Source organism: Artibeus jamaicensis, unplaced genomic scaffold (genome assembly GCF_021234435.1).
Source record: "Artibeus jamaicensis isolate MK-2021 breed Jamaican fruit bat unplaced genomic scaffold, CSHL_Jam_final contig_519, whole genome shotgun sequence".
In the NCBI taxonomy this organism is placed as follows: domain Eukaryota; kingdom Metazoa; phylum Chordata; class Mammalia; order Chiroptera; family Phyllostomidae; genus Artibeus; species Artibeus jamaicensis.
This window is the reverse complement of record NW_026521871.1, coordinates 31,258,261-31,281,680: the sequence shown is the minus strand read 5'-3', so window position 1 is coordinate 31,281,680 and position 23,420 is coordinate 31,258,261. Positions and strand designations below refer to the sequence as shown.

General features: G+C 41.8%; 1 protein-coding gene across 1 annotated transcript in view; it reads left to right on the top strand.

Annotated features, from left to right (window-relative positions):
- The window catches only part of COL6A5 (collagen type VI alpha 5 chain), a 117,033-nt gene that overhangs the window by 26,969 nt on the left and 66,644 nt on the right, over nt 1-23,420 (top strand). The window contains exons 4-11 of the mRNA XM_037143925.2: nt 2,360-2,986; nt 8,194-8,754; nt 12,208-12,762; nt 15,099-15,674; nt 18,258-18,833; nt 20,515-20,855; nt 20,968-21,049; nt 23,003-23,145. Of these exons, the coding sequence (XP_036999820.2) occupies nt 2,360-2,986; nt 8,194-8,754; nt 12,208-12,762; nt 15,099-15,674; nt 18,258-18,833; nt 20,515-20,855; nt 20,968-21,049; nt 23,003-23,145 (3,461 nt within the window). The remainder of the gene's footprint in view (nt 1-2,359; nt 2,987-8,193; nt 8,755-12,207; nt 12,763-15,098; nt 15,675-18,257; nt 18,834-20,514; nt 20,856-20,967; nt 21,050-23,002; nt 23,146-23,420) is intronic.

Below are 23,420 nucleotides of genomic sequence, written 5' to 3'. Positions count from 1 at the left end.
GGTGGTGGTGGTAGCAGAGGTGGAAGTGGTGGTGGCCGTCATGAAGATTATGGTGGTGGTAAGTGTAGTAGTGCTGCAGAACGAGCAGGGGGCAAGGTTCATTATGTCTGCTGCCCTCTTGGAAAGACATCTCTTAATGCCAGAGATTTGTGAAAAGGAAAGGAAATGTTTATTTAAGGCTATACAGACTTAAAGTAGTGGCCCAATGTCCCTATTAAAATATCAAAGTCCTTTAGGGTAACCACAGATGCCCACAGTGCTTCCTTCTCCCCCTGCCCAAATTTGGGGTACCATAACTCAGGAAAAGAAGCACACGTCCGTGTTTCAGGTTGCTGGCACTGTCAGCTGTGTCACCATCCAGGCAGAATCTCTAATTAATGCAAAGCCATGTGGCACCTTCTCATGGTCTACTGGCAAGAGTTCTTTCACCCTTCTTTCAGGCAAAGTCTCTCCTGCTTCCCAGGCCATGAGGCCAAAGGGAGTACCCCAAAGATGGGTGGTCTTCTTCTACCAGAGCTGCAGGGGTCTGTGTGAGGGTGACTTTGCCCTCAAGACCCCCCATCTGCCACGGATGAAAGTAAACACTACCAAGATATGATCTGCTTGGGGAGGAGAGGTGGCCAGTTTCTCAGAGAAAAAAAATGCCTGGAGCCCCTTCCTCTGGGGCTTTTATTGGGTTGTAATACACAGGAATACAGGGCAGCAAAAATCAAACAGTAGATAACATTTCAAAGAAATCTGAGGGCTTAGTCTGAGTCAGAGTCTATCAGGAAGGGGGTTTGCAGAAACTTTGGGAGACATACTCATTTCCTGCTTGGACCCTTAACATATAAATGAAAACACTCTTAGCAAAGCATGTTTCACAGGATTTTTTGGAATTCTTTCTTATGCCTGATCACCCTGGATCCTGTTCTAGCAAGGCGAGGAGCTGCACCGCCTCCCCACACAAGTTTTCAGGCTTAAGTGGATTAGAGCCAGGAAGCGCTTCTCCCAGAAGATATGGGCACTTGGGCTATGTCACATAGCCGGGGGGCAAGGGTTTATTTCTCCCTCTTTGTTGCAGCCCTCCGAGTCCTTCCATGATGGCTTCCCAAGTGATCAAGTCTGGCTTAGGTTGCCCCTCTCTCTGTGAGGAGTCTTACCCGTCATTGACTTCCAACCATGCTTTGGGGCAAGGGGAGGGAACTGAGTCAGCATTCACTACCAGAGACAAGCCTTGTCTCCTGTGGCTCAGCATTCCAGAGGTCGCTTGCTCATCCTTAGCCATCGCGGGTAGTTACAATTCCTGAAAGCAGGCAGAGCAATTCCCAACATGTCTGCACTCTGGCCAAAACTGCAAGGGTCTTTTCTCCACCAGAGCTGTGGAGACCTTTGCCAGGTCGCCACTCTGGCAAAGCCTTGTGGCTCTCTCTCCTTCACATGGCTGCAAGGTCCCCACTCTGCCAGAAGCATGTGGTTTTCTCTCCTTGCACTGCCGTAGCCTAGTGGTTTATTATTCTTAAATAGCTGCTGTGTCTGGGTTTAAATCCCCATGCCAATCCTCCTTTGCAGCCCCATTTCCAAGTCCTCCTACAATCCGCTACACTTGCCAGCATTCCTTTATTATTCCAAGTTTACTGGGCTGCCATTGTGAGTCTGGGCAGGTGTGGCCCCATGTCATGGAGCCAATCATCTCCAAGCTCCCATGCAGGCGCTGTAACTCAGGAGACCTTCACCTAGTTACTCTTGGGTGGAAGTCACTTCCATCCCCCTGGCTCAGAGCACAGCCACAGCTATTTAACATATCTATGAAACCAGTTAAAGGTTACAGATATGTTAAATGACCATGCCAGAAGTTAGCTGCTTAGCTGTTGCTATGCAAAACAACTCTCAATGGCCCTGCTCCGTCTGTCCCTTCCCCAACTCACACCTGTGTGGGGGAAGGGGTGAGGACATCTTAATATTTCCTGCACACCTTGAGTTCTGGCCCTCACATCCCTTTTTGGGGCCCTCCTCTTGGCTGCACCCTGTTACAGTAGGAAAATTGGTAAGAAGCATTCTTCAGATAGAGGAAACAGCAATGCAAAGCGTCTAAAGTCAATGACCTTGTGCGTCTTGTTCATAATGTTTATCTTTCGCTTATTTTATTTAAAAGATTTTTTATTGTTCTATTATAGTTGTCCCCATTTTCCCCTGTTCCTCTCCCCTGCCCACCCCTACCAACAATGAATATCTTTTGTTCATTCAAAGAAAACAATGCTAATCTCATCTGTCCTAAGTACCTCTATTTTCACTAAAGCCTTTTGGCAATCTGTAAAGTGCCTTTCTCACTCTGGGCTGGTGGTTTGTGCTGATTCTCATGCTTTTTCTCTGCCCATAGTTCCCTTGACCTGTGAGAAAGATTCACTGGCTGACCTTGTGTTCCTGGTGGATGAGGCAGTTGGGACAAGACAAAATCTAAGGAACCTGCAGAGCTTCCTGGAGAACATTACCTCCTCTCTGGATGTGAAGGACAACTGTGTGCGGCTTGGACTTACAAGTTACAGCAATAAAGCTGAGACTATCTCTCTTCTGAAATCAAGTACCAGTCAATCTGCATTTCAGGAGCAAATCCAGAAGCTTGCTGTCCGGGCTGGGAAATCCAATGCTGGGGCTGCCCTTGAGCAGCTGAGGAGAGAAGGTTTCTTAGAGTCAAGTGGCAGCAGAAAGGCCCAGGGAGTGCCTCAGATCGCAGTCCTGGTCACTCAGAGACCCTCGGATGATGAAGTGCGTGAGGCTGCAATGAAACTTCGTCTGGAGGGCGTAACCGTATTTGGTGTCGGCATCCAAGGGGCTAACTATACCCAATTAGAAGAAACAGTATCTTACCCTCCAGGACAGACGGTTTCCATACTGCAGTCCTATGCAGACTTGGAAACTTACAGTAAGAACTTCCTGAAAAAGGTCCAGAATGAAATATGGTCCCAAATTTATACTCGTGCTGAACAAATGGATCTTGACAAAACTGGTATGTTTTAAAATATACTTTTCTTATTCTAAAAGTAACATGAGTAATTGCCTAGGGTTGGGACAGGAGCAAGAACTGACCTGAATCAGAGAACTGTAGAAGTTGTGAAAGTGTTCGGAAACTAGATTTTGATGATGGCTGCAAAACTTTGTAAATTTACTAACAGTCACTCAATGATTACAATGGGTGAATTCATTTTAGCATGTAAATAAATTATAACTCCATAAGATATAAGAAATCCTAAAATGTGTCAATTATAAAATAGTTTCATAGTATTGATGAACATAAAGAAGAAAATAACATAGCTGGAGTCCAATCTTGCAGACAAAACCATTCTTAACGTTTTTTAAAATTTTATTTTAATTGTTGTTCAAGTACAGTTTTCTGTCTTTTACTCCCATCCCAGCCCATGCCCCCAGTGCTCCCCCCTCCCTCCCATTTCCACCCCCCTTAGTTTTTGTCCATGTGTCCTTTACACTTGTTCCTGTAAACCCTTCTTCTTTTCCCCTGAAATTCCCTCCCCCCCCATTCTTAACGTTGATTTCTCTTGTCTTTTAGGTTAGTCATTATATCAATTACAATTACATTCAGGTGTGCCTAACAAAAGACAAAATAACAATGATTTTTTAAATTACTTATTCATTTTAGGGAGAAGGAAAGAGGAAGGGAGAAGGATTTATTGTTCCACTTACTTATGCATTTATTGGGTGCTTCTTACATGTGCCCTGACTGAGGATCAAACCTGTACCCTTGGCATATTGGAACGATGCTCTAACTGAGCTACCCAGCCAGGGCCAAAATTAACAAGGATTTAAACAACATAAACCTAGTTTTCTGTTTTATAGACAAGTCCTGAGTTAAGCAGACTGAGTTGGTATGCTACACCACAGTGTCAGGGACCCTGTCTCTTCTTGTGCTATTTGTAGCTTTTATTCCCAGAATCAGAGTCCAGGTTAACTACGCCAAGTATCACATTCACACCCAGGAAGCAAGTAAGGAAAAGGCAGCCCTCTACCTCCTTTTTTTCAAGAATAGTCTCAGAAATTATATATACCATTTCTGTCTACATTCCATTGGCCAGAACGTTGTCACATGTCTCCCTTGGGGGTAAAAATGGAAGCCTAAAAATGCAGTCTTCATTTGGGACTGCCAAGGTAAAATTTTTACTCTGTAAAAATTGGGAGTCCAATTAGTTTAGAAGAAGGAGAACATGGATATTGGAAATAATGGCCATTATCTGCCTTACCCACCTTCCTGTCCACCTGTGTCACGCACTTCTGTGCTGCTCCTTGAATATGCTTTTGCAATACTTCTTTAACATTGGGAATACTATTCCATTATATGGATATAACATTATTTGTTTAACATATCCTAAACTGTTGGATTATATATATATAAGTCATTGGCAATATTTTGCTCTTATAAAAATCTTGCAGGGATCATCCTTATGCACAACCATGATAATTTTTTTACTTTTTAATCTTTAAAATTTTTTTTCTTCCATTGTTCTAGTGAAGGATAGTCTAGTCAAGATACTTTGTGAATCTGCTATAGTCTAACTGAGCACTTTTCAAAGGTACATGCCAAGAGATACTCCACGTGACTTTGAGTTTATCTAATTCTGAGATATCTACTGTCTTCACACATTTACTCTGCAGATAAAATGCTTTCAGACAATTGGAACTGAAATTTGGCAGAACTCAAGTGGAAAATAATAATCTTCCAATGATATTAAAGGCTAATTTTAAACTTAGTTGAGTCCATTGAAGATTTAAGGAATGCATCCTGAGCCAGCCCTGGATTTCATTTGGCACATACACACTGTAAGGCAACAGCAAGAAACAAGGCTGCTATTGCCTCCCGAGTGATACATAGAGGACACCCTCAGAGTGACAGCCACCTTGGTCTAGTTCCAACCATTGGGGTGTAGGAAGAATGTGTAATGTGGCCTCAGGGAGTTTGCAATGATGTGACAAAAAACTATTATTGTCATTATAGAATTTCTGAATGGGAAAATATGGGACCAAGCCTAGGTGCAGGGCCACCCAAGGGGGTGGCTATCTTTTATAAAATCTCAGTAAGTGACTTCTTATTAATTCAGTGGCTCTGAATATCAATACCTAATTTAGATTGGGTTCCTCAGAAACCAAACAAAATTTTTTGTGAAACTGATGTATTGGAAAATATATCCAGGAAAAACTGGAGATTGGGAGGGAAGGGAGGAAGTGGGAGCAGGAAGGACGGATGATAAGCAAAGCTCCACAGGGGTCAATTCCATGATGCTAGAGACAGTGTGGGTTCCACTTTAGGGTTGTCCCAGTCAGGGTCAATGTACCTTAGAGAATTTATTTGCCAGCACACATGAGGGAATGTAAATTTTAAACACTTCTAGTTCAAGTACCAAGAGCAGCCTACCCACAAACAGACACTGGTGCTACCTGTTGGAACAAAAACACTGGGAACCAGTGTGCATGAACATGGTAAAGAATTTGAGGGGTTACAGACAGAATACCAACAGTATCTTCAGTAAACTTAGCAGAGTTTCCCAACGAGATTCTAAATAATTTAGTGGCCTAAGCTCTACCCTAAACTAATGTCTCAGTCCCCGAGGGTGGGTTCTAGGCACCAGGCGTTTTAGTAAGATCCCCAACAAGCTCATGATTGCATGTTCGAGAACCATTGCTCTAGTGAATTTGCCATAGACTAAGAGGGTGCTGGCCAACTTTATAATTTCAGAATGGTCAAACCTGGAGAAGCAATCTGTGTTGACTTAGTCACTGCCGTATCTGCTTCTTCTGGCACACAGTCATATTCAACTTATTAAAGAGAACTCTGTTAAATTGAGGGGAGACTCACATTAGCAAAACCAAGGGACTACTGCATAGGAAAAGAATGATAAATATCTTTCTAGTGAAAAGGATCAATGCCCAGGGGTCTGGACATTCCTGTCCTCTGAGATGTATGTTCTCTCCTTGCCAAGTGAGAAGCTGACTTATAATCAAGACTGTCAGGGGTTGTGGCATTGCAACAAGGGATTTAGATTTATCACCGAAATGTCTAGTGGTGTCCAATTGAGTGGATGACTCTATTTTAAAATCAAATATATAGATCGATATATTCATCTCTCTATACAGCTGTATATCTCTATCTCTTTATATAACTGTATATAACTTCTGGAGTCAGGGGACACATTTTTTCTTCAACACTGTCCCTTTGAACATTTTGTGAGGATGGACATGTTCTATAATTGCACTGTCCAATGTGATAGCCACTAGCCACACGAGGCTATTTGAGGCTGTTTGGCACCTGAAATATGGCTAGTGTGACCAAAGGAGCCAATTTTTAAATTTCATTGATTTTAAAAATAGTTTCAATTCGAGTTTACATTTTCATAGCAACACGCGACTATTGGCTAGTGTGTTGGCCAGCCTGCACTAGGCTGGTGGGATGGGCATTGCCACGGTTACCTGCTGTGACTCACAGTTTACTCTCCTCCCCTGATGAGCATGCCTGTCGTGTTTCTGAAAACACTGGATTCTTCTTTATCATGAATATAAAACAACTAATTCTGGTTGTTGTCAAGTTTTGCCTGCCTGGGATCAAATCTGTCTTTTGCAAGCAATTGCTTATCTTTGCCCTGATGCTTTATGTGTTGATTTCATAGTTTAATTCTCAAGGTCAAACTTAAAATATTTCCAGTATTCTGATTTCTTAAGGACCAACTCCTCATAGCTTGAAATACTTACTGTCAATAGCTTATAAATTCCCAAAAAGCTGTCGAGAAAAAAAGTATTTCTGAAATAACTAAATCGTCTTGTGTTTTAAAGATCTTTTCACATACTCAACCAGATAATTGCATAAATAACTTAAATTTTATTTTAAAAATATTTATTTATTTTTAGACAGAGGGGAAGGGGCAGAGAAAGGGAGGGAAAGAAACATCAGTGTGTGTTTGCCCCTCATGTGCCCTGACTGGGAATTGAACTGGTGACCCTTTGGTTTGCAGCTCACACTCAATCCACTGAGCTATACCAGCCAGGGCAATAACTTAAAATTTAAAAGTATGCTCTTTTTCACATCCTACTGCAATGAATGGATAGATAGAGTTGTAAATAGACTATTAAAAAAGTCTTTTCATAGCACTCTTTGAAAGAGTGCTTAAAAGCACTCTTTTCATAGAATCTACCCTCAAAAAAGGAAGGAACATTGAGAGCACTTCCACTTAAAAATTTTTATTGAAATCTTGTGATGTCAGGCCTACTGGGCAGAAGCAGAGAGCTAGGTAAGTCTCTGCCTTGATGGAGCTAATTTTCTGTGGCGGAAAACAGGCTGTGTTTGTGAACAAATGAATAAGAAAATTGCAGAAAGCAATGGGTATCATAAAGACAATAGGGTAATAGGAGAGACAATGATTGATGTACTTTAGCTGGAGAGAAAGAGGACATCTTTTTGAGGAACAGGCATCTGAGCTGGCACATTCATGATGAGATGAGAAGGAATCAGCCATGTGAACCCTTGGAGGGAAGAATATTCCAGAAAGAGAGGAGGGCAAGTGCAGAAGCCCTGTGGCACATTCAAAACCTAGAAAGAAGCCCAGTGGGGTTAGAGCACAGTGAGTAAGATGAGGAGTTGCTGGAAATAGGGTCAGAGAGGAAAGCAGGGGGAAAGATCAGGCCAGATTTTAATTTTTTAATTCTAAATGCAATGATAAATCATTTAAATAGAAATGTAATATGATCTGGTTCTAGTTTTAAATATATTGTCCTCGTTGCTCTGGGGAAGAGGAGGTTGGTTATTGAGGAAGTAAAAACAGGAGGTCATCTGTCCCACCCTCTTTCTCAAGAAGTGATTACACATAATTGTCTAAAAAGGCAGGTATCAATACTAGAAAAACTATTTGACATACGGTCTGGAGACTTGGGAATCTGGTTCCTACTCTGTAATTTACAGGCTGTGTGTCCTTGGCCTCAGACAAACCACTGGGCCTCACTCTTTCAATTTTCTCACACTGCAAATTTCAAAGGAGAAAATATGCATGAATGGGCTCAATGAAATGTACAGGCTCTGGATCACCCAGAGTGTCCTCTTTTTTTAGAACCTTCACAGCCTCATGTTCTTCTACAGACCTGCTTGCAAATTTCTCTCCAGATTCTTTATGATTAATGAAGGATTCATTTTCATTTTCTTACCTTCCCTTTGTTTTGCAGGCTGTATGGATACAAAAGAGGCCGATTTCTATTTCCTCATTGATGGCTCAGGCAGCATCGGGGAAGAGGATTTTGGTCAAATCAAGACATTTATGCTGGGGGTAATAGACATGTTTAGCATTAGCCCAGACAGAGTCCGAGTTGGGGCTGTGCAGTATTCAGATAAGAAGCGATTAGAATTTGATATTCATGTTTACACTAATGATGTGGACTTAAGACAGGCTGTTTTAAACATCAAGCAACTCACAGGCAGAACTTGTACTGGGGAAGCCCTGGATTTCATTCTGCCAATAATAAGGGAGGGAAGGAAGCATAGGCCAAGAGAGGTTCCCTGTCACCTCATTGTGCTGACTGATGGGAAGTCTCAAGATGAAGTCCTGGAGCCTGCTGAGAGAATAAGGGCTGAACAAATCACCGTCCATGCCATTGGCATTGGGACAGCTAACAAAACACAACTGCTACAGATTGCTGGGAAAGAAGAAAGGGTTAACTTTGGGCAAAACTTTGATTCTTTAGAAAGCATCAAAAAGGAAGTTGTTCACAGCATCTGCACTGAAAAAGGTAAGCAAAAACAAAAAAAGGCTTTATTCTCTGGCCTTCATGAGTTGCTTTGGGCAGACTGATGGTCAGGATGAGGACGAGGTGATGCGACCAGCTGTCTGGTTAACACTGTGCTAACTTCCCTTGTCGCCATGGAAGGGTTCAGCCCTTACTTTAAACCAGTGGACAAGGTTGGAAGATCTCTCTATAATAGACAGCTGCCTCTTGAAAGTCAGGAGTAAGGAGGTTGCTAGGAGTGCTGTGGCCTCGACAAAGCCTACTGTTGTGGAGTGTAAGAGGCTCTGTTCTGTGTGTGTGTGTGTGTGTGTGTGTGTGTGTGTGTGTGTGTGTGCGCACATACTAACTGAGGCATAATAGTGGAAAGAAAATGGGCTCCGGCTTTAGGCAGATTGGGGTTCCACTCACTTTTCTACTAGAGCTTCAAACTTCCTCCTCTATGAAGATACCACCTACATCAGGGAATTCCTATAGGTTTAGCATGATACACACCAACCATTATTTCTCTATTATGAATATGTATCCTTATACATGTGGAACTATTATTATTTATTGTTATATTTACATTTTTGTTCAGACTAAAAATTAAGTAACAAAAGTTAGGAAGAAATCTTCAAATTCCTGTGCCTGATTATTGTTTATCTTCATAATAGCCACTTACTCACTGAAGATGGTATTGTTGATTGCTAGTATTAGCACATGAAAATACTGTCTACTGAGAAGCATAGGAGAAGGGATGCTGGAGCAGAAGAGTTCAAGTTCAGATCCCAGCTTTATTACTTAGGCACGGGCCCAGAATAGGTTACTTACTGTCTACTTGCCTTGGTCTCTTGTGTGTAGCCTTATTGTGAAGTTTAAAGGTAATTGGGCATTTGGAGCATTCACAGGAGTACCTGGTACATAAGCAAGTGCCACATAAAAGTTAGCTGTTACAGAAGTTGACTAAGGTGTTCACAAATGAGGAAAAGAAAAGAATTCTCATTTATTTGAACTTACAAAAGTGAAAACTATGTTGCAATCTATTCTACTGTGAGTCACCCAAATCAAAAGTAAATGATAAACAAATAAATAGCATTCATAAAAATATCCTAAATCAAAATTTTGTTCATTGTTTTTTCTGTTATCGGTAGTAATGTAATAGACAGAGTTTGATCTTAGAGTAGCCCCCAGTGTTTTAGGGGATTGATGTCAAGAGAAGTATAAGGGTTTTAGGTAATGTAAAGTAAATTGTGTCTCAGGTCCTTTTAAGAGAGAAGGTTCTAGACCAATCTGAAGAGCTGCAGTGCAGCTTGTGCAGGTCAGGTAGTTGCAGTTCAGGTGCCTGAACACTGACACACCTGAAGGAGGAGACAAGCTGTAGACATGGAAATGAGCCATAGGATGGCAGGCAGAGAGGCAGAAAAGCTAAGGGGTCAAAGACTGAGAGCCTAGAAAAACACTGACTACTCTCAGAGCAGATGTGGATGGAGTGAGATACAGTGTATTGGTTAGGGAACTGGTGAAGTAGCTGTAACAAAAAGACCCCAAACTGGACAACACAGAATATTATTTCTTGCTTGCGTAGCAGTCCAGGTCTAGTAGAGAGGCTGTTCCATACTCAGTACATAGCTTCCATCTTTAAGTCAAAGTGAAGTTCAAGTTCTCATGACCTTCCATTTGTGAAAAGAGAGAAAGGGCCAGGGGAGCCCACCATGCTTAATTGATTTAATGTTAAGACTCTTTCTTATGTCTATTGGCCAAGACTTAGTTACAGGATCACTCTAGCTTCAATGAAGGCTGGGAAATATGGTCATTACCAGGGCAACCATCTACCTAGCTGAAAATATTGTCATAGATGAGCAGAACAGATATGAGGAAAAGAATAGTCTCAGTTACAAATAGCTACAAGGAGTTATAGCCTGTGAATACAAAACTGCATGTAAATGTTTACATCTTAGAAAGTAGTGAGAGAGCCTTCCATACTTCACAGCAGTGGGGCTTTGCCAAGGCCACAGACATCTTCATCTACCTCCCTGTTTATGACTTTCAAATTGGCCCCAGGGACGTTTGGGTCTCAAATGATAGTCATAATTTCTCATGGTGGGCCTTACACAACAACACAAGTGATGGAAATATTATTAGTGTCTTTTCATTCTTCTATGGCTGATGGTAATTGTTCATTTTCAAATAGTGTGGCATAGACTCTGAGTGTTAAGAGAGGGGCTGGTAAGAGAATGGCAGTGATATGAGATAGACAAAAGGGATGAGACTAAATAAATACATGCTAAAGATAATATATATGCATGTATATTTATATACATATTATGTATAATATGTATTACACACAACACATATCATATATAATATAACAGTATATAATATGTGTATATACTGCATATGATATATAATATATAACATGTAATATAGCACATATTTATATATTGTGTTATATATAGTATTTGTGTTATATATAATACATTATATATATATATATATATATATATATATATATATATACACATACACACGTACACACACACAGTTTTTGTACCATAAATTAATGACACTGTTTTTTTCTATGGCTTTATAGAAATTGGTCTTCCATGGGTATATATGTGTACATATGCATATATATGCTAGTTCACACCAGGGTATCTACAAATTTTTGTATAAATTTTAAAAAACCCATGTTGAATGGGTAAGTGCTTACTAATGCACTTACCTCTAATAAAAGCTTTTCACTTCAATTTCTTTCTCATTTAAAAAGATTTTATTTATTTATTTTTAGAGAGAGGGAAGGGAAGGAGAAAGAAAGGGAGAGAAATGTCAATGTGTGGTTGCCTCTCATGTGCTCCCTCAACCCGGCCTGCAGCCCAGACATGTGCCCTGACTGGGAATCAAACCAGTGACCCTTTAGTTCACAGGCAGGCATTCATTCCACTGAGCCACCCCAGCTGGGCTCACCATGATTTCTAATATTAATTTATAGTGTTTCTCAAGTTACTTTAAATTATTCCATGAAATAATTCAATGTTAAGATTACTTAAAATTTTATTTTAAAGAATGCATAAAACATTGGAATATTTGTCATGTGAGTGCAGGAAATTGATTACTTATTCTCTGATTTCTCCTTTTATGTTTTTGATCACTGATGCACCTTTAACACATGGCTTGACCATTGGCATTTCAGGGACTTAATTATAAATGAATAAATGAATGAAGCATGCATACATGAATAAATGAATGCACACTTTGGAAGTTACATCTCTTCTTCAAAAATTTTTGGATAATCTTCAGTAGATTTCTGATTTAGGGTTCCAATCAGCAAACTTTTACTTAAGAAGTGAATAAAATTTTCAAATGCAATAGCAGTTACTTGAGTTAATTTTCCATGTTTTCTAATTAATGCATTTATTTCTACATATTCTGAGAACCTTGCCAACCTGATTTGTTTTTGATCTTTTTGATAACATGCAGGATGCAAAGACATGAAGACTGACATCATGTTTCTGGTGGACAGTTCTGGCAGTATAGGAGATGAAAACTTTAAGAAAATGAAAACCTTCATGAAAAATGTGTTAGCTAAGATTCAAATTGGCCCAGACAAAACTCACATTGGTGTCGTTCAGTTCAGTGGTTATGCTAAGGAAGAGTTCCGACTTAATCAATACTTTACGCAAAAAGAAATTTCTGAGGCAATAGACAGAATGTCTCCCATTCGTCAAAACACTTTAACTGGAGGTGCACTGACCTTTGTAGATGAATATTTCACTGATCCCAAGGGAGCCCGTCCTCAGGTCAGACAGTTTCTTATTCTCATCACGGACGGAGAAGCACAGGATGATGTGAGAGACCCTGCCAAAGCTCTTCGGGACAAGGGTGTGATCATCATCGCTGTGGGGGTGTATGGCTCCAACCGGACTCAGCTGGAGGAGATCAGTGGGGATGGCAGCCTGGTCTTCCACGTCGAGAAGTTTGATCATCTAAAGGCAATAGAAAGTAAACTGATCTTTCATGTGTGTACTCTTTATGGTAAGTGACTCGGCTATCCTTCAGGACTCAAGAATGTGAGTATTGGGTTTATAGTGGGGGGAACAATGGGTTACACTCTGGGCTTGGCCTCTAACTGGACGTTGGTGTTAAGTTTTAGTCTTATCTATGTTGTATGTTGAAACAACCAGGACCTCCAAAGATATTCCAAATGAACAATTTTGTCAGCTAGTTTGGTGAAAAAATCATCTGGCTTTGGTGACTTCAAATACATTCCAAGAAGGTGGCAGAATTTTACGTTACACTTCCAACTTCATAGTACCTGCATGGCTAGATTTTCCACAGCCAATTTTTAATACCAAGTGATTCCCCAGAATTATTTCCATAACCACTTTAAAGCAGGAAGTAATTAGAAATACAGATTTCTCTTCCTCTTACTTGTTAAATTCAGTACCCTAAACACCCTCCTCCCCTCCAAACCCCTCTGTACTTTAAAGGTATAATATGTATTTTCGATACCTCACATTATGATTCTTAATCTCTATCAGCTAGGTATTTTCATTTGCCTATTCATGTGCCTATCCCTTTGGAAATTTTAATGTGTTGCCTTTTTTTATGATTGCTTGGGGAAGTCATCATTTTCATTTTACAAATTGTAGTCCTTTTCAAATTTTATTCAGCAACATTCAGTGTCAGCTTGTCAACTTTAATGACTCTTGAATGAGAACTTAACATAAATCCACATCTAAGACTAAAAACACCTGTGCTTTTAAATCTATTATGTGCTTTTGGATACAAGAGAACAAAGCAACGTATTCGTAACTTTGCGGTATATTGTTCCCTTGACAACACAGAGACCTCCTTTGGGCTTCATTCTTCATAATTATGTGTGTGAAATGTTTAGGAAGACAACAGGTAAAATGTCTCAGTATAAACTCTGAGTTCTACACAATGGTATGGAGATTTCTTTCATAACTTAACTGAAGTTTTTTCTTCTTCTAAGAATGCCAGTGATTTTAAAACCCTTGTCTGAGACATTCTAGGAAAGGCTTACCTTAACACCACCTTTGATATCCACAGGGATCTTCCTGGCATTTTTTCATTTTGATAAATATAATGTTTGTGGAGGCCCTGTCTATACCATAAGGTGAAATTTCAGCCAATGCACGCATTATATAGACTCATAAAATATTATCAAGTCATGTAATTACCAATATCATTGTTGACTAGGCATGACTTGATAAATATGTGCGTTCAGTTTGTATATCTGCAGGAACCTGGATCATTGCCCCGGGTTCCTACATAGGTAGGCTGGGCTCATCCACAGTGTCTTAAACTTGAAAATGGGAGACCTCATTGCCAGAAATAAGGATTGGCAGTCTGATGGGCAGGTGGGAAGTGGAGAAAACCGACCTTGGGAAGGCATGTGCTTACATTACTGAGGGAGGGAAAAGAGAGGAGAGAAGACCCAGCCTGAATGGTCACTTGGCTTTTTTTTAAAAGATTTTATTTATTTACTTTCTCAGAGAGAAGCATAGGGAGAGAGAAAGAGAGGGAAAGAAACATTGATGTGAGAGGGAAACATTGATTGGTTGCCTCTCCTATGAGCCCCAGTCAGTGACCAAAACCACAACCCAAGCATGTGCTCTGACCAGGGATCGAACCAGTGACCTTTGGCTTTGCGGGATGATGCTCAATGAACTGAGCCATACCAGTCACAGCCATTTGGCTTTTAATGTGCAGGAAGGAGAGTTTGGGGCTAGGGATGAGGTGATAGGAGCCTTAGATGAAACCCAACTTGGGAGCACTCCTTCTCTGAGTTGTAATTCAGGTTGTCAGCGAAAGGAGCACAGATAAATGTGGTGCACATGGGAAGGTTTGCCTGTCAGAAGCTGAGAAGGTAGCCGGAGCCAGAGGAGTGGGCTAAAACCCCAGATTTTGCAGTGAGCCCCTGAGCTGTGTAAAGCGGTAGGGCCAGTTTGGCCACCCTCAGTCATCTTGACTTTGAACTAACTACCACCATCATATTGACTTTGGACTAACTACCTTCTGACCTTTCCTTCCCACTGACAGTATACTTAGCAAAAGGCATTTCAGGTCCTTATGAGATTTAGCTGAGTGGTGTGGCATAAGCACCCCACTAGCAGAGTAGCAGAGGTAAGGATACAAACATCCTTGGCATCATAAGCTGGGCAAGTTGTAGATCTCTGAGTCACAGCTTCTTCCTCTGTAAGATGGCAATGGCCATCTCGAAGAACTGAGCTGCAGTGTTTGGCACCTAGTAAGCTCATAACAAATGTTAGTGTGCCTCCCTTCCCACCTGTCTGTGTAGAGTGCTCTGTGCAAAGTTTGTGATGCCCACTTCCTTCTTCTTTCAGATTGTAAAAGCACCAGACAGTTAGATGTTGTGTTCGTGCTGGATCATTCTGGCAGCATAAGTCCACACCAGCAAGAAAGCATGATTAACCTGACTGTCCACCTGGTGAATAAAGCGGATGTTGGCAGGGACCGAGTTCAGTTTGGAGCCGTCAGATACTCGGACCAGCCGGAGGTCCTCTTCTACCTCAATACGTATGGGAACCGATCAGGGGTCATTGAGAATCTCAGGAGGCGCAGGGACACTGGAGGGAACACCTACACTGCCAGGGCTCTCGAGCACACAGACACCCTGTTCAAAGAGGAATACGGCAGCCGCATCAGGCGAGACGTGAAGCAGATGCTGATCATCATCACTGATGGGAAGTCCCATGACCGAGCTATGCTCAATGACACAGCATTAAAATTAAGAGAGAAAGGCATCGTCATCTTCGCGGTGGGTGTGGATCAGGCCGAACAAGATGAGCTTGAGACTATGGCAGGGAATAAAAACAACACTATCCACGTAAGCGATTTTGACAAACTGAAAGATATTTACCTGCCTCTACAAGAAAGTATGTGTACCAACGCACGAGAGCGTAAGTTGTAATTTTTAAACTTTCGACGGGGGTAGCAGTACAAGTTTAAGCAAGACATAATTTACGTCTTGGCTTCCAATTACTTTCTCGGCTGGGGCTACATGTTTTTTCTCATCTTTAAAAGAAATGTGCTGACTGAGCAAGATCCTAAAGATCCCTTCCTACCTCAGTATGTATTGAAGAGATGCTAGGAGGTTTCAGAGCTGCCTTGCTGCCTTTTACTTGGCGGAAAGGAGCTCTCCTTTAGAGCATATTCACCTTGCTCCATTTTCTGGCTTTTGTGTGCTGCTCTGTTTGCTTAATGGTCTCAATGCAGCCCCTGAGCATCAGTGTCAGGCCAAACTCAAGTGGAGAGTTTCATGGTTTAAACAGGTAAACTTTTGTCTTCAAAGATTTGGCACCATCTAAATGAGATTATAGGCATTCTATGGGGCCATAAGAAGTTCAAGGGGTCAAATGTCCTTTTTTGGATGAGGGTCACTAGTGCAGAGAGAAGAATATGGGAATTCAATGTGAGATAATGAAGACTGGCTGCTAGGAACAAGGAGGGAAGGGGCCTGAGTTGATTCCACGAGATACCACTGGGTTAGCATAGGCTGCGAGCATCACCGCCAAGTGAAGAGAGGGTGAGATTTGCCACTTGAGCTCAAAGCAGTAGAGATGGAAAAGTCATCTAGGGAGACCTCCTTGGAAGATGAGCCTCCTAACTGAGTACTGACCCAGTCCTTCAAACCTGGCAAATGAATCAATCAACTGACTTTTTTTCTTCTTTCCTTCACTCCCTTCCCTCAGACGCCCTTCTCTTCTTCCTCATCTCCTTTCTTCTTCACTCTCTACCAGTTTGAAAATCTACTTTTGAATCCAACACAAATCATATGTCTGAGACTGACATAAACCCACGTCCCATCTCTGTGGGCAGTCCAATCTCAAACAAAACCTTTTCCCCAATCTCATGTCAGATCAGCGTTTGTTCTGTGGAATGAAACCATGTCTGACCACTCAACACCAAGTGATCTTTGTAATAGACCCTGGACCATCACTGCTCTGCTTACCATTTACAATTTCTAAATTCCTGAGTTCCATCTGGCACCTGCCCACCTCTCTAATCCATCTATTGTCCTTCCCCTCTTCACAATCTCTCCTGTCATTTTGAACTTCCCTTGCATCTTCGCATGTACCATTCTACCCACCACAAACATGCAACCCACCACTTCTTCTAGCTACATTTAGCTTGTCTGTTACATTCCAGCCTTTGTTTGCTAGTTTCCTGATCCAACACTTGACAGTGTCCCCACTGTGTCCCCCAACTCCTGTACCTTCTATTTCTCCTGATGGTAGCACACACACACATTTACTATTTCCTTATCTGTATCTGTCAGAAGACTGAGCTCCTTGGACAGGCTTGGGCTCTTGTTTATCATTGGGTCTCCACCAAAGCTAGTACACTGCAAGACTACAGCCTTTTCCCAGCAATGTGGAGGCTGGTTTATTCTCATCTCCCTTGCCTACCTTTAGGAGGTAGGTGATGAGGTCAAGATGAGGATGCAGGAAGCTTATTAGGGATCCACCCCTGTAAAAGAAAGGGGGCAAGCAGGATGGGCAGAAGTCAAACAGTGACACATGCTTGACAAAGCTTTAAATCTGGCAGGAAGCCCTGGAGTGAGTATTGTCCATTAGAGTTCCATCAGACAAACAATGAGGTCTTTATATGTTCTCCTCACTTAGTCCCCAGATGTGGGAGGCCCTGATAAGGTCATGGCCTTTGTCAAGCCTTCGCTCTGCAATGAGGCTGACCCTGAAGAAGCTGACAGCTAGAGGCTGTCTGGGCAGCAGGTTCTTCCTTGAAGATCTGTCTGGGCAACCTGTCACTGTGTCTATTATACTGTCCTCACAAGGAATTGTGTGACAGTAGGCATTTCATTGTCTCAATTACCTTTTACTAATACCTCAATCCCTTTAGTGCTGCCCCCTACCCCAGCCATTCCGTTTGGTTAGAACTGAGTACAGAAGATTATTCCTTGATTATAGGACATTTCCCAGTGAGCTTTGGGAAGATGAACCCCTGCCCTGTTGACAAGCCATTAGCACTTGTTCCATGAAGTTTTAATATTTGGTTGATGATACTATTTTTTAAAATTTACAGTAGGAAGAAGTACTGGATTTAAGGATAAAAAGGTCTGAGAGGTCCAGGTACCAGCTACACTGCTTAGTAATTGTGTGTTCTTAGGCAAGTTACTTATTCCCTGAATTCCATTTCAGTATCTATCAGATTAGAATAATTCTTCACAAAGTGATCATAATTTATTAACTGTTATTGTATGCCAAAACATTTAACTTTCTTTCCCTGAGTAGTTTTTATTGTTAAATGAGTCATATGAGTAAAATTTGAAACAAAGGCTATTACCTTTCTCCTTCCTGCTATTTTTCCTTCTCTTTGGGGGCCAGTGATTCCCTCTTCTGTTAACTTATCTCAGTTTGCTACTAACATGGGTGTTTAGTCAAACAATTTGAGTGTTTGAGTAAAGGGAAAATTTAGAATGATTCATGAGGGAAATAATTGATATATTTTTTTTCCAATTGCAGCCTGTAACATCCAAGAAGCCGATGTGGTCTTCCTTTGTGATGGCTCTGACATGATATCTGATTCAGACTTTGTTACCCTGACACATTTTTTGTCAGACTTAATTGATAATTTTGACATTGAGGCACAAAGAATGAAAATTGGGATGGCTCAGTTTGGGAGACTCTACAAAGAAATTATTGATTTGGGAAACTCTCTGACTAAAACCCAGTGGAAGACTCAAATTCAAAATATCACCAAGAGCAGTGGGTCTCCGCAAATCAACTTTGCCCTTAGGAAAGTGAACTTAATGTTTCATCCACTCGCTGGTGGGAGAGGAAATGCTGGTGTCCCTCAAACTTTGGTTGTGATCACATCTGGGGATCCCCAAGAAAATGTGGCAGATGCAGTAGAAATCCTGAAAAAAAGTGGAATTTGTGTCCTGGTTTTGGGCATAGGACATGTTCATAAGGCACAGCTCCTGCCGATAACAGGCAACCCCGAAAAAATAGTCACCTTTCAAGACTTTGATAAATTAAAGAATGTGGATGTAAAAAAAAGAATTGTCCGGGAAATCTGCCAGAGCTGCGGGAAAACCAGTAAGTGTTCCCTTGCTCTTTATTTGTTTTCATTTAATTGCATCTTCCCAGTTTTCCATTTCCCAGGGTGTCTTGTGGGCCAGCTTTAAGCAGAACGTATTTTTAGAAGAGTGTGCAGTGAGAACAGACCTCTCCTCTGCTTCCAGGGAATTTGGGATCAGTCAGCCTCCCTGAGAGACAAGGAACAGGGCGTAGAGGCTGGAGGAGGGTCTGGGTTGTCCTCTGGTCAGCCCTGGCCTCTCACTGCAATGCAGCATGTATGCTCCCTCTTAGCACTTGGAATTTGGCTTCCTATTTTTGTCTCTCCACGTCTGGAAGTCCTAAAGCAATGCCTTGCATCCAGTAGGAACTAAGTAAGATAAATACTTGCTGATGGGAAATTTTACTATTTTAACCTGGTTAAACTATCTTGTAAGGGATTCTATGTATGTGTGTGTGTGAGCATGACACACGCTTTCTTCTTTTAATGATAGCATTCATATAATCCTAACAGTAAAGATTTGCATTGTCCTTAGTCATAATTTCATTTCCGGAGGTCACAAACACAAATGGCGGCAGAGGCCAAGTGGGTAATGTGAATGAGTCAAGGCAGTGAAAAAAATGAATGGAGAGCAATGGCCCATGTGGTGGGAATGTCACTATTCAGCTCCACCTGAGAGTAGCCATGTGGGACTTAGGTTCTGTACTCAGGGCTGGGCGTTGGGAGAACCGCACATCAGGAAGCAGCAGTGGATGACATTTTGTGGAATTTGCGCAACATGCAGATAGTCCTCAGAGTGCTTCTATTTGTAGAGTTGTTATGCCTGAAGCCACTTCTTTCACATGATGTGCTGTCTTCCCAAGATCTCTAGATCTTTTACTTCCCTTTTAGGTGCTCAGCTGGACGCAGGTTACAGTGGTAGACAGAGCCTTGGCCCCGGAGTCAGAAAGCCAGGGTTCTAACTCCTGTTATTTGAAGCAACCTCCACAAATTGCTCTCCCCTCACATGTAAAAGGAACAAGGGGACAGGGTCAGAGGTGGCCAAATGGAAAGTTGCATCTGAATTGTGTCTGTCCTTCCAGTGTCGACAACTTGTTCATTAGTTTGCAGCTCTTAAAAGCTGGAGATTTCATATTAAAAATATAGATTTGGGGCTTTTCTTTGAAAAGTCAGTTGATCTGACAACACTGAGCCTCCTTCTCCATGTGACTGCTTGCAGCTGGAACTGTACCGTGAACAGATGGGTCATTGGTCTCCGTTCATTTTCTTCACTCTCTGCCCACTTAGCTCATTTATATGACATTACCTACTTGGCTGTCAAGTTTTTGATATCTGTTATAAATGATCCCTAAGGACAATTCAAATGTTAATTTTATGATTATACGAATCATAATATGTCATCATTAAAAGAAGAAAAGACACACACACACACACACACACACACACACACACACACGAAAAGCCAGACACTGAGAATGAGGCTAAACCATGACTGGAATGTCAAGTAGCTATTGGGCCTTGTGTTAGAGGAAACACCAGTGTCATGTGTTGATTGAGCAGCCAATGTCTTCCTTCTTGGATACGTTTTGGGTACTAGAGATCCCTCAACCCTGGGCCATGACCACTCTCCTTTTTCTGCTCTATCTGCCCTCCTTGCTTCTATCTACTCGTTAATCTGGCCTCATTTCCCTTGGTCCCCAGATTGCTTTGTGAATGTAGTGGTCGGGTTCGACATTTCCACTCACCTGCCGGGGCAGCCATTGTTCCATGGCCACCCCCGGCTGGAATCATACCTCCCAGGCATCTTAAAGGACATCACCTCCATCAGGGGAGTGAGCTGTGGCGCAGGTGCAAACACACACGTGAATGTGGCCTTTAAGGTGAACAATGACCAAGAATTCCCTGCCAACTTCCAAATCTACCAGGAAACAGTATTTGACAGCCTGCTGCAAGTCACCGTCAATGGGCCAACTCACCTGAATGCAGAGTTTTTGCAGCAGCTGTGGAATGCATTTGAGAATAAATCTGCATCCCAAGGACAGGTATGCATGTCACATTCTTTCTCCCATCTTCAGATGCTTTCATGTGTTTCTTCCTCCCAATTATATATTTTACTTTCACATTCGCCTCTTCTCTGCTTTCTTCTTTCTCTAGGTGTTACTCATCTTTTCAGATGGTCTTGGGAGTGAAAGCCTTACAATGCTTGAAAATCAATCAGACAGGCTCAGAGAGGCAGGTATGTACCAAGTTGAACATTTAAATGATGAAGCATAGAATGTGCTGAACAAATCTCTACCCTATTTATGTGCCCTGGGTCTTGGGATCTGTCTGGCCATTGGTAGTAGATGCTGTTCTGTTGGTGCCTTGCCCAAACCCCCTTGACCAGCCTGCACACTTACCTCCCAAGTGCTAAAGATGCTATGGCCAAGTGCTTACAACAGTGACCTTCCACAGACATGGGCCCTTCACTGATCTGCTGCTTTGAAGGGGGTGAGGGTGAGGTCGTACCACATCCCACCTAGGGGTGAAAGGGGGGCAATCATTGATATAGAGATACAAAAGCCCAGGGTCAACTCTGATACAATTTATTCCCTCATGAATCAGGCTAAGGTGAGGACTTCACTTGAGACACATCCCTGTTGACCACTTCCCCTTCCCTCTCTTCTTCTCTCTCCCTCCCTCAGTAAACCACATGCACACAGATTCCTCTTTAAAGTCCTACTTCTTGAGAACATGGCCTAAGATGTTTTCTATTATTTTTGATTTTTCATGTGAAGGTTGGCCATATGGGTTTTGGAAAGCACAGCTCACTGTACACTCCCTGTTCATGTCATAGTTTCAAGCTGAGCCAGAAGATAAATGCAGAAGTTGAGAGTCATGTGCAGTGACAAGAGGCTCCACTGACTGTCAGATGGGGGTACATTGTTGGAGACTTCCTGGGTGTAGGCCCATACTGGCTTCTGGGGTTCAGCTTCCATGGGCAACCTTCCTAGAGGTCACAAAATGTCCTGCTTTATTTCTGGGTTATGTCACCCTCCCTTCTCAGATCACTTCAACACTTTCCCACTGAAATTGGGATATCAAATTCCTTAGTATGGCTCATGATGCTTGGCAGGATCTGGCCCTGCTCCCCACTCCAGCTTTCCTTCATTCCTCACACACAGTGTTCCAGGAGTACAGAACTTTTTCTATCTTTCCTCTAATGTACCCCACAACTCCACCCTCCTGGTCCTTGCATACACTCTTCTTCTTTGCCTAGAACTCTTCCCACTTTCAGCTGTCCCCCAACCCCCAACCCCCTACCTGTCTTCTCTCTGGCTTGTATCCTTGGTTCATTTTCTTGACCAACTTCCATTCATTTTTTAGGCGCAGCTTAGACATCAGTTCTTTGCAGAAACTTCCATGACCTTCCAAAACTGAGATAAGAGCTTCTTGTTTAGACTTCATAGTACCCTGATGTTCCCTCTCAGAGCACTTACCACTTCTCAGAGCAACTATCTGATTCCTGTCCACCTCTTCCAGTAGGCCATACCTCTACAAAGGGAAGGGGCATGCCTATCCTATTCATCTTGTATCAGTGATGAGTATATAATAGGCTCCTAATAATCAAGAATTTGTTTAAAAAAAGGATGGACAGAGTAAATGAATTAGTTAATGAATTAATAAGTAATTGAGTGAATGAGTGAATAAATGAATAAATGAATTCCTGGGTATGGTCAAGAATTCAGCAAAGATTGAAATTACCGTGGGCTTTCCACAGGATCTCAGGGCCTGGGCTCCTAGGGGTCTTTGGCATTAGAGAGGACTTGAGAACTATCATTAACTCACATTCAGTCAAATCAGAAAAACTCAGAAGATAAGCAAGAACAATGCCATTTCTTAAAAATTGCTTTCAAATGCCTATGAATTGCATTAAAATTTGTAGTAAGGTATTCAACAATTTTTATTAGAGGATTTGTAAGTGCTTTTTCTTGGGTGATTTCATGCTACATTTGGGGATCAGTGAGTAACTAGTGTGCATATTGACAATGCAGGCAAACCTGCAGTTGGGTTCTTCATGTGTCGGGAGACTGCTTCCACTTACATTTTCTTCCTTTTTTTCTGATTCTTTGAATAATGTTCACTGAGTGGCTTTTCTTTTTTTGTGAACAACTCCTTTGGTTTTATATCTGTCATTTTTACTGCATAGGACTTGATGCCCTGCTGGTAGTGTCCCTAAACCCAACTGCTCATGACGAGTTCTCCAGCTTTGAATTTGGAAAAGGATTTGATTACAGGACTCACCTGAACATTGGAAAGAGAGACCTGGGCAAAACACTGTCACAGTACCTGGTGAGTTTTTGAACAGAAAAACCCAGTTATTTGAAATGCCAGGGGGACAAAATTAGAATCTTGCTGACTATTTCCAAAGACTTCCTTGTTTGCCCTAAATTCAGTATATAAAAAAGTGGGAAAGACCAGGGCACCAAATTTTTGTTTTTGCATGCCTTTTTATTTGTTATTTCACCAAATGAATGCATAGGGAACCAGTGCATTGCACCAAATGAATGCAAAACCAACCAATCCTAATCAAATAAGAAAAGCCACTGAGAGTTAATGCTACTGAA